This window comes from Meleagris gallopavo, chromosome 1, assembly GCF_000146605.3.
Source record: "Meleagris gallopavo isolate NT-WF06-2002-E0010 breed Aviagen turkey brand Nicholas breeding stock chromosome 1, Turkey_5.1, whole genome shotgun sequence".
NCBI lineage: Eukaryota > Metazoa > Chordata > Aves > Galliformes > Phasianidae > Meleagris > Meleagris gallopavo.
This window is the reverse complement of record NC_015011.2, coordinates 174,407,039-174,420,675: the sequence shown is the minus strand read 5'-3', so window position 1 is coordinate 174,420,675 and position 13,637 is coordinate 174,407,039. Positions and strand designations below refer to the sequence as shown.

Sequence of the window (13,637 nt, the reverse complement as noted above, 5' to 3'; positions counted from 1 at the left end):
CTTTGTGGCCCTCCGCTGGACTCTTTCCAAGAGATCCCTGTCTTTTTTGTACTGGGGAGTCCAGAACTGGACACAGTACTCCAGATGAGGCCTTACCAGGGCAGAGTAGAGGGGGAGGATCACCTCCCTCGACCTGCTGGACACGCTCTTCTTAATGCACCCCAGAATGCCATTGGCCTTTTTGGCCACGAGGGCACACTGCTGGCTCATGGCCAACCTGTCGTCCACCAGGACGCCCAAGTCCCTCTCTGCAGAGCTCCTCTCCAGCAGCTCATCCCCCAGCCTGTATTGGTGCATGCAATTATTCCTCCCTAGGTGTAAGACCCTACACTTGCTTTTGTTGAAACTCATCCGGTTTCTTACTGCCCAGCTCTCCAGCCTGTCCAAGTCTTGCTGAATGGCAGCACAGCCTTCACGCATGTCAGCCAATCCTCCCAACTTCATATCATCAGCAAACTTGCTGAGGGTGGCCACTATCCCCTCATCAAGGTCATTGATGAAGATGTTGAACAAGACCGGACCCAGCACAGACCCCTGGGGGACACCACTGGTTACAGGTCTCCAGCCAGACTCTGCACCACCAACGACGACCCTCTGCGCTCTGCCAGTCAGCCAGTTCTCAACCCACCTCACTGTCCCTCGTCTATCCCACACTTCCTCAGCTTTGTTATAAGGATGTCGTGGGAGACAGTATCAAATGCCTTTCTAAAATCAAAAACAAAACTGCATCTTTTTTGCTTGTCATGAGTCAAGAGACTTCTAAGTATCCCTTTTCTAGACAGTCTACTCACCATTCCTTGTTCATCAATTCTACATAGGAGCACAAGCATTGCCCAGGCCCATCTAGCACACTGATCTTCTAGGTTTATCCACTTTTCAGCACCAACTGGAAATGATCTTTAGGCAGAAGTATAAAAGGACAAGTATTTCCCCAGAAGAGTTTTTGAGCCTCCAACAATTTTCTGTCACAGTGACTTCCACTGACCTTGTGTATAACTTACCTGTAGCTTGTATGTGATTCTTCAGGATAGTGTTCTATTCCCCCAGTTATATATGAAACATTTAAAAATCCTCTCATGGCTTTTTCTCTTGCTAAGGTGAAACTTCAATGCTCATCACTGACTAAATAATGAAAAAATAAACTCAGTGTGAATCACAGTGGGGTTTCCCTAAATCAAAGTCCTTCACAACAGAATTACTGTAGAAAAGGGAACTTTGATTGGTAGTTCCATATTTTTAATATTGCAAAAAGGAAATAATTCATAGTTCACAGTTCAAAGAATTGTTTGTTAACATAATTGTCACATTTATACTTGCCATTTTTTCTCATGAACAGGTGGTACTAAAAAGTACAGTCATTCTTCTAGGAAGTACTTTTTTGTTCTTTCTGAGCTGTTATGCATATCCTAATCTTTCCATATGTTTCCAATATATTTTGAGGGAACAAAATCAAAATCTTTTCACAAAACCAGAATGTTATTCTGAAACAAGTTCTTTTCCTTGAAGGATGTTACTTTTTCTGGGAAGACTGAAATGTCAGGGGTATAAATCACATCACTCTGTGGCACAATACAGCTGGTTGCCAGGTATTTTCCTCAAGTTAGCAGATTAATTAGGAGTTTTCTCTTAGTGAGCCATGTACATTTTAATACTGATATGAAAAAGCCGAAGGCAACCCTCCAACTCAGATGTTTTGAAGTTTGCACAATCTCGTGATTTACAATCAGCCAATATTGTACATGCTCCAAGACTGTGATCAGTCATGCCATTTACGAACCAGGATGTTGGGATAGTTAGTGGCAGGAGCACAAGTGTATAGTTCAAACCGCACTGAAGTCCAAAGGCCACTGAGATAGGGCTCAGGATGTGAGGTCCTGAATCAGCTCTAATTATTCTATTGTAGAAAAGCAATGCAATGTGATGGCTCACAGACTGGGGTAGTGCCTGAATTACACCTCAGTGACTTGCACAACTCTCAGACAGGGCATCATCACGGAAATCAGTAGCACTTTAAGGAGAAGGGAAGGAGTGCCACTTTTCAGTACCTGTTTCCTGAACACACACTGGAAATCTAATCAGATTCTTCCTCCCTGTTGGAGCTGCTGCCCGGGGTGAGAAAATTCTCTATCCTATCCTGGGCAGGATTTCCCTGCAGGCAAGCAGGTCTTGGGATGCCTTCAGAACTGACCTCACCAGCTTGAAAATCCTTCACCTCTAAACATTGCAACTGTCATACAAGATGTAAGGTCGTAAAAGTTAGCCTGAAAGAGGCAATAAGGATAAATTTCCCTGCACGAATCTGAAAATTCAATCTGCATATACCCAGGGGCTCTGGCCCATTTGGGACATACTGGATTTGGTACAGCCTCACAGACTCCCATCTGGAGGCAGAGCACTAATGTTAAAGCATCTCATTGTGAGCTACTGCTTGTGAACATGCAGGGTTAGTTGTTATGCTGACAGGGAGCAAGGGATCTTTTCAGTCAGCACAGTTTTTATCATCTTTGTCTATTTTATTTATGTGATACTTTGGGGTCTTCTAGTTCTGAATTTCCAAGTCATTACACAATGGGTTTTTAGTTCACTACCTTAGCTATAGCACCGCCTCAGCTATTGTGATAATACATACATAATCATATCAAGAACAGTATCAAAGGAGATTTGTGCCTACCAGTGAGGATGACTGTGTGAAATCAAGAAAACCAATATAAGGTATGAAAAGTAGCATCCTGAACAAAAATATTGTTGGGCCGTCCAGGTTGGGCATCCTGGATTATGTTTGATCAAAGTGCTATGGAGTTCTTAGTGAATAGAAAACAAAAAGATACATTCAAATATAGAAAAAAATATCTTCCAGAACAAGACAGTGACAACAAAAACAAATGAAATCATTGAAGAAAAAGACACTATTAAAGAAAATAAACTCATTTTTTGTGATCTGAATTCTATAGGAGAAAGAATCACATGATAATCTTTTTCCTTGTGAAGACAATTTCATCTTCATCCAATCTTGATGCAAACAGGCTAGAAATCTGGCACATTTAGAAATACACAAGAAATTGAGGAAAAAATTTACTGAAGCCCTTGGTTTGAGTGTGCCACAAACAATGAATGTATCAGCTATGAATCCAGGTTTCAAAGTATACCTCTGAAGAGTACAACATCTGAAATGTAGGTCAATAATCTTTGGTTAAAAATTCAATTTTTACAAAAATGATGAGGCTGACTTGCCAGTAGTACCAGGGCTTTTCAGACTAAAAATTGGGAAGAAAAATAAGACACCAAACAACAGTTAAAGAAAAAAACAAACAACACAAAAACAACAACAACAACAAAAACCCAAACAACCAAACACTGAAATTATTTTAAGACAGATAGTAGTAGAATCAGTGGAACTCTACTTCTGCTACATATCAATTTCCTATGCAGTAATTAGCATGATCCTCTGCACATGTAATAGGTGAAATAAGGGAGGAAAGAGTCCCAGAAATCATCAAAAATAAAGAAATAGGAAGTATCTAAGAGTCAGAACATGACAGAGTTGAGTCAGAGTAATGACAGTTCTACGACAGGCCTACATTGCTTTCAGAATTACAATCTCACATGAAGGAGAATATTTCAAAAAACATCTAAAAGATCAGAGTCAGAAGCGATTATCTCAGTTAAAATAACATGACCTAATGCAGTTAGCCCCAGTGGCAATGCTATGGAGTGCACAGGTAGGAAGAGCAGTAGGAAGAGCTGAAGGAAGTCACCGAAATCCAGAGGCAGAGAATTCCTTGAGAAAATAAAAACCTATAAAGTGTGAGCCAAGCCATCCGTACATATTTTTGGCTTTTACTATAGTAGCTGAGATTGTGGACTGATTAAGACATTAAAATATTTTGTGGTTATAGGACCACTCAAAAAACTGCACCAGAAACATGAATTAAAAACAGAAATATGAAATAAGAACAGAGTGAGTCAAATAACAAGGAACAAGCTGACGTCACTGAAAGCTTTCTTATTGAATTCCAACTAACATTAAAGTTAGAACTTTTGAACCTGTTTCTCTGACTTTGGCAATGTCAGACACCAATTAGACCTATTCATTTCTTATTTTTGGAGGTGATGTAACTCAAATTAATCATTTTGTCTCCGGTATTGCCAGTGCAGCAAAGCCCTGTTTGTCACCTCCCTACAGCAGGGTATGGCAGCATCATTTGCACTGTTTGCTGCAGGAACAAATGGCATTTCTTTTGTCCTGAGCAGACCGAGCGTGTCTTACTGTGTTGTGGACTTTGATGAAATGCAGATTAAACTTGCTCATGGTCTGAATTCACATTGGAGTGTCCCATTTGAGTAGCCCTGCTACTAGAGGCTTTAAAAATATGTTAGCCATTCTGATGTTAATTATGTACATATATATATATATATGTATCAGTATGCTAAATACTGTTTTTCAGTTATTTACAGAAGCACAGAATGAATATGCAGAGAGTGATGAGAGTGATGTATGATGACTGAGTCTGAGCACCTATATGTTTCGTATATTTACAAAAGAAATAGTGTTTACAGTGCAGTAATACTGCATTCTTTCCTACACCATTGTAGATTTCCTCTTCTTAACAAGGAAACCAGAAGTTTGTCTTTAGCAGGCGTGTTACTCTCTTCTTATCAGGGTCAAACTCAAGTTGCTTTCTTCCTTGAAAGAAATAAATGAAGTCTAGGAAAAAAAAAATAACAAATTAAGTTATTGCAGGTGTAAAGCTTAATACACTTTAACAACAGCTGGAAAGAGTTCCAAAAACTTTGCATATTTCACATACACTCACACTGCCAACAGTATCTGCTCCCAGGGATAATGTTTGCAAAGTGGTGCACTAGAGCTTGGGATCACTGCTCTTCAGTCTGTCCCAGCATCTCTCTTTTGAAATCACATCCTTTGTCATGCAGGAGAAGCTAGTGGTAATTATTATTCTCAAGGTAATGACATGTCAGGATGTGATAGCCTTGCTCACAGCAGGTAGACCTTATGCTGCTGAGACCTCAATGTCTTAACTGGTACTCCTCATGGCTTGAGTTACACATGGACATGAATGCAGATATTTCAGTCTGTCCGTTAGGAATGCCTATTTCAACTGTGAAACAATTTTCAACCCTACATCAAATGTATATATCATTATTTTTCAAGATGGAAAAATGAAGCACGTGAGTGCTACATGACTGTTTTGGGGTTTCAAGGGTCAGCCTCAGGGCTATGAGGAGCCTGCAGAAAAGCATCTATCTGTCCAAGCACTTTCAGTCCTATAACCCCGAGAGTCCCTGGGTCATTTAATTCAGGTTCGCTTGAGAACAGAGACTCACTTTCATGTTGAAAAACAGCATCAACTTTTGCATTAATTCCTGGAAATGCATCTTTTATCAGCCTTGGCTTCCTGTCCATGGACTGATTTCTTTTATCATAACTGAGAAAAACAAGAAACAACCTGATGTCAATTAAAAGTGCAAACAATTCATCATTATTTCAGCCCACGTCAATACTTCCCACCCAGGGAGCCAAGTTCACTGAGGACTTTCAGCAATATTCAGATAACCTTGAGACAGATCTGAGGGTCATAAACCATTATTTACTCAATGGGCCACACAGGAAGAATTACTTCTGTTTACATCATCTCAAGGTATGACTAAGAAAACTTAATTTAAGCTATTGTCACAAATCTACCCTTTTTTGTATTGTTTTATTTTTAAGAAACCGTAGAGAAGAGTTGGATGGAAAATCTTATCTCAAAAATAAGTTACGTTTGTGAGATTATTAAGAGATTGCTTTAATGTTCCTTCTCTGTAAGAAATGTTTGTTAGGAAAAATCTAACTTTTTCTTAAGTTATAAGATATTTTAAGTTATTTTACCTAAGCTACCTACAGCAGGCATTGAATTTTAAGTGAAATTCAATATATCTGTCAGCATACTTAATAACAAGGCTGAAACATTCTGCTTCTGATACATTTGTTCAGCAAGAGCAAATATGTCAAACAATATCAGGAAAACAACTCAAGACTCCAGGCTGAGATTTTTAATGAAAACATGGAAGTGTAATCTGCTCAAATTAGTAGTTTGTAACCAGTTAGTTACTCCAGGATCCTCTCTGTATGTATGATATACATGTATAAGGAAGATAGATGTCGTATCATTCACCTACAAAAGCTAAGGTAGCCTGCTGCTTCTGATATAGGAGCATCTCCTTCAGCTGTTAGAAATATAGGGTTGCAACATGGATCTGAACAGCTGAAGACCATTAGTCTGCAGCTTCATGAGCTTTCTGTTGGTAACTGGAAAGAAGGTGGAATTCTTCTTCTTAACCTGCAGGAGTGGCTTTGAGATAAATCATGTGTCATTTCTGTTCTGTCAGATTTCATGACATGATTTCTGGAGCTGTAAGATGGCTTTTTTCCCAAGGTAAGTAAATTTATATAAATAAATGAACACATAACATGATGAAATAGCTAAAGCACTTAAAAGGAAAGCTAAAAACATTGCTTCATTTCTCTTGCAAATATTTCTTTAGAATTTTGTGACTGTGAAAAAGATGACCAAAACTAATGTGTGACTAATGCATCCTCAGTCGTGACAGGATATTGATCACGAGATTATGTTTGATCTAATTTAGGAAAGTAATAGATAGTATCACCTCCAAAATTTGTCCTCTGTGAAGTAATATGCTTTCCCCTTATTTCTGTCATAAAAAGCAGCATCAATTTTGGCAACATCCTTTGAAAATCCAAGGGCGTAGAGTTTTTGTGGGCATCCAGGTGGTATGGTTTCTCCTCTCACAACCCAGAATTCATTCCCTATTAAGAAAAGTTGATGAAAACGTGTTATCAGAATCTTCTAGGAATTATGTAAACCTTTGCATGAAAGCTTATCTTTTAATGAAAAAGAAACCACAGAGAGATAATACCGATTACTTGAAAGAATTTTACATATTGTTCTGCAGTCCAAGAAATCCAAGAACTGTACAGTGCATCATATTTTACAGAAATGAAAACTTCAGTCTTCCTCTTTATTTATCTTAGTTTTTCACAAGCTGGAAGCAGACATACTATCATTTTTAAATTAACAGATATATCTTCAGGGAAAAAAAAGAAAAAAACACATAACTTATCTTGGATAATGTTCTTGTTATCTCTGTGACTGAAATACACCACCTCATTGGACTAAATTAAAATTAAATTAAAATTCATGGAATCCTACAGAAAGAGTGTGTTTTTCAATCCAGACATTATCTCTTAAGCTATTAGGAAAGATAGTGTTGGAATATTGAAGACATTTTACCTTTAAAGAGGAGAATTTTGTCTTCCTCAGGAATTTCATATGCAGCATCAACACCAGATGGCAGCCGTGGCCAGAATAAAGATACCAAATCAAAATGAACTTCTCTGACTGCAGGATGCTTGCGCCAAAAATGCCTGATGTAAATATAGCACAGACTTTGGATACAATCAAACGTTTACACACACTAATGCATGAAACCACATCATGGCAATCAGGACAGGATTTAGCTGACTAAACACAGTCATGTCCCCTGTGTTAGTCACCCTAAACTCCTTGTAACAGCGGTGGAAAGAATGTCATTTCCATGGTGAAGATTCCTTTTTCTTGATGCAGACATCTAAAAGAGGTCAGATGAACCATTCCTTTAAAACAACCATTATTTTCCCTTTACGCAGAAGATGACCTAGAGGGACCCAGTTCATGTCTAAAAGCCAGTTTGGGGTACATTTCTGGGAACAAATCTCCGCCCCATGGTTATCAGCACCTGCTTAGAGAAATGATTGGAATGTGCAAGTATCTTCTCCAAAATAACATATTTCTGGGTTTGTGAACTCAAATCCTTGAAGTTGAAGCTCCCTTTAATGCTGATTTTGAGGAGAGTCTGAAGCAGGGAAAGTACAGCCCTATGTCTTGCAAAGGAAAGGAATCACCTCTCACACCCCTTCTCTCAACTTTCTGGGCTGACATGACTTTGAAAATGGGCTACTTATCTGACCTTAGCACTGTATTAATTACCTTTACCTTTTACTATTGTACTAAGTCACCAGCGCAGGGGCTTTACAAGCAGGTGTAATGTCAAGACTGGTAGAACCTCAGATATTTCAAAGTAAGGATAGAATGATAGTGTTGAGCATATCAGGCTGGTGGTACCTTTTTCTGATGCTGAACGCGTTGGATGCCAACTACTGAGACTTGCTCCAGCCTGAAATAAAAGCTGCCTGTATTTTCATAGGAGACATCTTTGCCCATCCTGTTCATCCTGTTTCATTTGTGATCTTCCTCTTCTCTTTGTTTCTCTACCACCTTCTTCCTTTTTTCCTCCAATCTCTTACCCAGAATTCTTGTTCTTCACTAGAATTTTAATATTTTGATGTGGGAGAGGTTTCTAGTTCTTAAGTATAATTCTTTGGTTGTTTAAATTAGTGAGTACTCTGGAAACACTGTAAAACCCAAATGAGAATCACCAATTTTAGCTGTTTAGCATAGACTCCACTATTACAGATTTTTGAAGTGAAAGAATCAGAATTACCAGCAGATGGTAAATAAAGATATAAAGGTAACAGTTAACCTTCTACAATAAATAAGAATACTGCGCTTGTTTCAATTGCAACAGCCAGATTGCTGTATAATTAATGCCTTCCACTATTTGGGCTGTGAATTGAAGCTTGCAACCACTCAGGTGAATTTTTCTGCAAATAATAAATGATCCTAATAAATATTCCCTGTGAGATCTAGGCACTCCTTTTCTGTTGTATGGTATCACCAAATGGGAAAGTACTAACAAGACCATGGTCAGCATCAGTGATATAGCACAGGCTGTGGTTCATACAACAGTTCTCAAATTAGCCCTTTACCTGAAGGGTTAGATCTCTCGCTTATCTGAACCCCTTTAAAGTCACAGTGAGAAATCCCAGCTTAGGAATATTCTGGATAAAATTATTTTTTCTGTGCTGTAGGGCATAATTTATAAATGATAGATGGCTATTTTGGTTTCTGAAAGCTGACTTACTTGTCTTTAAAGAATATTATCTCCCCACGGAAAGTGGTGACAGCATCAAAAGTTAAATCAGGGCCACAGGAGTTTGGCAGTACAGGTTCTTTTGACTCAGTTGGATCCTTTATTTCAGCAGAATCTCTTTGGTCATTAGAGGTGTTAGGAGAAGGTCCTAAAGGAATCAGTCAATGGAAGATACTAAAATGCAAATTCATTCAAATAAATCCAGTACGCAAAGTTACTGAAAGGTATTCCAAAGGGTTTGGAATTACAAGCAATAGCTGATAAATAATTGGGAATTACCATAGAGGGACTGAATGCCATTAATATCATCCTGATGAAGAGGGAAGACTGAAGGGTCAAATTTCCTATAAACTGGGTACATTAGAGCATTGGGGTCTTTGGAATGGAAAAGTCCAAGTGAATGTCCAAACTCATGGGCAGCCACATAGAACAAGTTTGTGCCTGAAAACAACAAACAAAAGGCATAAAAGGAGATACGTGTCTTTTCATTTGTAACTCAAAACATGCAGGCTTTAAGAACTGCTGTCAGAACTGCTTGAAAGCTGGAAAATTCAGCTGGAGTCAAAATTCATGTCAGAAAGAAACGTAATGAAATTGTTAGAGTAGAACCCAAGGAAGTAGTACTGCAGAAGTCAGCGTGGAAGAAGAACCCTAGAACTGTACGTGTGACATAAATATGTGGAAGAGGGTGGAGGGTTGGGGAGCAGTTCTCTGAGCTCCCTCCCTGATAATCTCTACCCAGCCCTGGGTAAAAGTTGTACTAACTTTTTAAAACAGCTCAGTGACTGAGCTAAGAGACAGAAAGCAGCTGCCCAGTCATCTCCTTCAAATCAGCCCCATTTTAAAGCACTTGAGCGGAGTGAAGAGACAGACCTTGCATTCCTTCTGTTTGGGCTATGAGAACTGAATTTCCTACCTTCTGTGCTTTTGGTCCAGGTTTCATCCTCATCAAAGTGTGTATCTCCACCAATGTCCTTGCCGGGTGCATAGGCATGAGCAACAGACCCTCCTGGGCCATCAAAAGGGATGAAATCGTTGTGACCTGAGGAGTGAGTCCCACAGACAGCTGATTGAAGGCTACAGCAGGTGCGGTAACAGACTTCAGTCAAGCACAGAGCTTTCTAGTCTGCTGATTTTGTAAATTTTCAAGATTCATTTCTACAATGGTTTACCAAAACGTCAATTTTGCAAAGGGAAAAGGGATGTATCAGGAATGAAATCTTGGCCTCCTCAAGACATGGGTGGACATTTATGTATTTACTCCATGAGGGAAGAGGAGGGGGACATGGTTTTGCTTGAAATACATTCTCTTGCTTGCTTGTAAGTTAAAATTTTCTCAAGGTCTATGTCAGCAGCCCTCAGATGGTTACCACCTGATCCTGACCTGAGCGGTACCTGAAGTGCTGATGGCAGAAGGAAGGTTGTGGGGAGACTGTTATCCCTTCTCCAGAGAGCCTTTGAAGGCCATCTCCAGAGCAGGATTTATGAGCATAGACTTAATGGTTATGTGCAGTGGCTAAATGTGTGGATAGATATATTTGGGTAGAAAAAGAGGAGCTGATTAGGAAAGTGCATGCGTGCACAGCTGTTCATGAAAGAAGAGAAGGTAAATCTTCCCTGAGGGCAATGCCAAAAATACAAGCCTTGAGTATGTCTAGAACTTATTTAGCTCACATAAAGCCCATGACTAATCCTGGGAGTGTACTAGAGCTACCCACGCCATGGTGCTCTGAGCGTGATTATATTCCACAAGTCTTGAGCCTCCTGTGGTTCATGCATGCATTGGCATCAAATGCTAGGTATAGATTCAGTGAACTATGGTAGCTCACTACATTTACTTTCTCCCTCCTTCTTTTCATTTCCCTCTTAATCTCCCCCAAACATCTTCAAGAATCATCAGTATAACAACTTGGGCAAGGTCTGTGTTTGTCTCTGCATTACATGAGAATAAATCACGATTATTTCAGATGAACTGCTTCACACTGGCAGAAGTTGGGAATAACTCATTATGCTTATGTAGACTTTTACCTCCAGTTGCAAAGGAGATCATTATGTCTGCATCACCTCTGTCCTTCTTGATGAATTTCAGTGGGGTCACACTGCTCCAAATGCTGAATGCTTTCTTGATTGCTGCATTGACATCTGCTGGGCGTAAGTCTGGTGTGTAGTTTAATATCCTTTAAAATAAAAAATAGAAAAACAACTGCGTTCAACATAGCTACATAATGCGCTGTCTGTACATTAAGGATTCCATTATAATTACCTGTATGTCAGAACTTGTTTTGCCCATTTTGGCTCTCCTGCAAAGGTGGAGAACCCAGCTACATCAGGGAATCCACAGCGACTTTTCTGTACTAGGTCCAAAGTGCTGGAATCTGGTCTCCCTGTCACCTTCAGCCCAAAGAATTCCTGCATTTCTTTTATTTTTTTTGCCATTGCAGTGTTACTTTTCCAAATGAAAGATTCTCCATCTTTCTTAAAGCCGTAGTAATTTTCCAAGTACTAATGGAAACAAGATATTTTAGGACAGTCAAATACGTTTATCTTTGAAGCTCTTAAAGATTATAATAATACTCCTTCAGACCTGTTTGATATTTTATTTGATATTTTATGTTCCTTGAGAACATGGATAACAGAGTTTGTTATAGACAGCATGGATGTTTTTCTCTTAGTAAGTTCTTTTTAGATTATATTATGACTACAAATGCTTTGTGTTTTACTCAGAATACTTTCCAATTCATTATTTGTCTAATCAGTTGAATATTTTCTGGTAGTGTGCCTTCTACCTACTCTGTGCTCCAGGGTTATCTAGAGTCTTTTAAAGCCAGTAGTGAAAAAACAGAAACATATGAGTAACTACAAAATCTAAGTAGCAGTATCCTATACACCCATATTTTTTAGAGTAATAATTTGGAAAAAAATAAAATCCACATCTTATGAAGAGCTGCATCTCATAATACCAGAAGTCACAGAAATTACTACATTTCCACCTGACTATAAATCAAATGTATACTGACTCAGATGTTTCATTATTTGTAGAATCAATTCATCACTAATGTAATGAATGCATCATCAGTTTTAATTGCTCTCTGACAAAAAATAAAACAGGGATGAGTCAAGATTAAAGCAGCTTTTGCTGTCACAGTACGTAATGGATGTCCACTCTGAGAAATAATCTTGTTATTTATTCTAACAGAATTTGCAGTACATTTTGCATTGTATAGTAGCTCCCCAGTTGCTATACAGTAGTATTACTTTAGATACTACAGTGGATGCTAGACAGTTGTTAGACCTCAGCCCCTAAGGTCTACCATCCTCACCTGGATAAGCTGCATGCCTTCTTCTTTCTTTTGCCTGGTATGTGCAGGAAAAGCATGAGAAAGTGCTGCATATAATAGCAGGAGAAATGAAAGGTTCTTCATTTTCTTTTTCACTTGCCCCTAGAAAAGTTTTCTTTTCTATGTGTATGTCACACACCTGCTTCACCTTTATATAGCTCTCATTTGCTTTACGAAGCTTCCAGTCTCTGACTCACTGCTTCTCACAACCTTCAGTTAGCAACAGAGTACATGAAAAAAAGGTTTAACATAAAAAGATTGGTACTGTCTTTCATCTGGCTCCACCCTCTTGGAGGTTTCGCAACATGGAAATCTTATTAATGAGGTGATAATAGACATATAGAACTTTATAACGAGATCATTAATCTTTTAGTTATTAAGCTGTAGCCTTTCTTTCCAAAAACTTAATGCATGTCACTTCAACATTTTCCATCTAAAATTCCTATTGGAAAGTTCCACCTGGGTTGTTGGAGCACTTAAACAAAAAACAAACACAACGTTACACAACTGTAGATAACAAATTTTTATTTGTTTTGTTTTATTTTATTTATTTTTCATGTTGCCTATTCAGGAGTATGTAATTTTGGAGATTACTGCAATATCATCATTTCTTCCTTGGGAAGATCAGTGCTCTATTGCACTGTTTGCAGAAGCAGTGCTTTGTGCAGTTTTTCTTTGATACAGTTCTCACCTGGATTGAGCTTCTTTTTGTCTGCAGGAAAATGTGAAAAGCCCACAAGGAAACAAAAATACCTTTTTCAGCATAGTTATGTTAAGCTTTTTATAAAAATGCCACTTTTTTCAGGAATGCTCAGCATTGCCAGATAAATTCTTATTTCATAGTCTCTTACCTGTCTTCTGATTTTCAGGTTTAAAAAGCACTGAGGTTTTCTAGTGTGAGCTCTCTGATGCTCTATCCCTTTTTCAGAGGAAGTTCTCTGTTCTCTGTGCCTCCTACTGCTGGTAAGAAAAGCTGAGACTCAAATGTGCGCAGATCCTCCATGTAGAAAAAATGGCACCCATTGACACTCATCAACACTTGCTGTATGGTAATGGAGACCAAAAAGAGGATGTGAGTGCAATGAGGTGGGGGGTGGCATGTTTCAGAAGTGGTGATATGAAAGACAAGCCACATTCTGGGCAGCTATGCAGATATTAACGTGTGGAATGCAGGCTCTTGTTCATTGCTGGTGAAAATGCATGGCTAATGGCGGTGACTATGCTGAAAAGTAGAGTTTTGTCTCTGAG

The 13,637-nt window shown here is 38.8% G+C and overlaps 1 protein-coding gene across 1 annotated transcript; it reads right to left on the bottom strand.

Annotated features, from left to right (window-relative positions):
• Positions 1-2,859: 2,859 nt before the first annotated feature.
• LOC100544642 (stromelysin-1-like) lies at positions 2,860-11,549 on the bottom strand. The gene is made up of 9 exons (XM_031552152.1): positions 11,315-11,549; positions 11,080-11,228; positions 9,968-10,093; positions 9,331-9,492; positions 9,043-9,199; positions 7,314-7,486; positions 6,670-6,829; positions 5,347-5,447; positions 2,860-4,705 (listed from the first exon to the last, which is right to left on the bottom strand). The coding sequence occupies exons 1-9, from the start codon at positions 11,485-11,487 to the stop codon at positions 4,605-4,607; spliced, it is 1,302 nt and encodes a 433-aa protein (XP_031408012.1). The 5' UTR covers positions 11,488-11,549; the 3' UTR covers positions 2,860-4,604.
• Between the last annotated feature and the right edge of the window lie 2,088 nt (positions 11,550-13,637).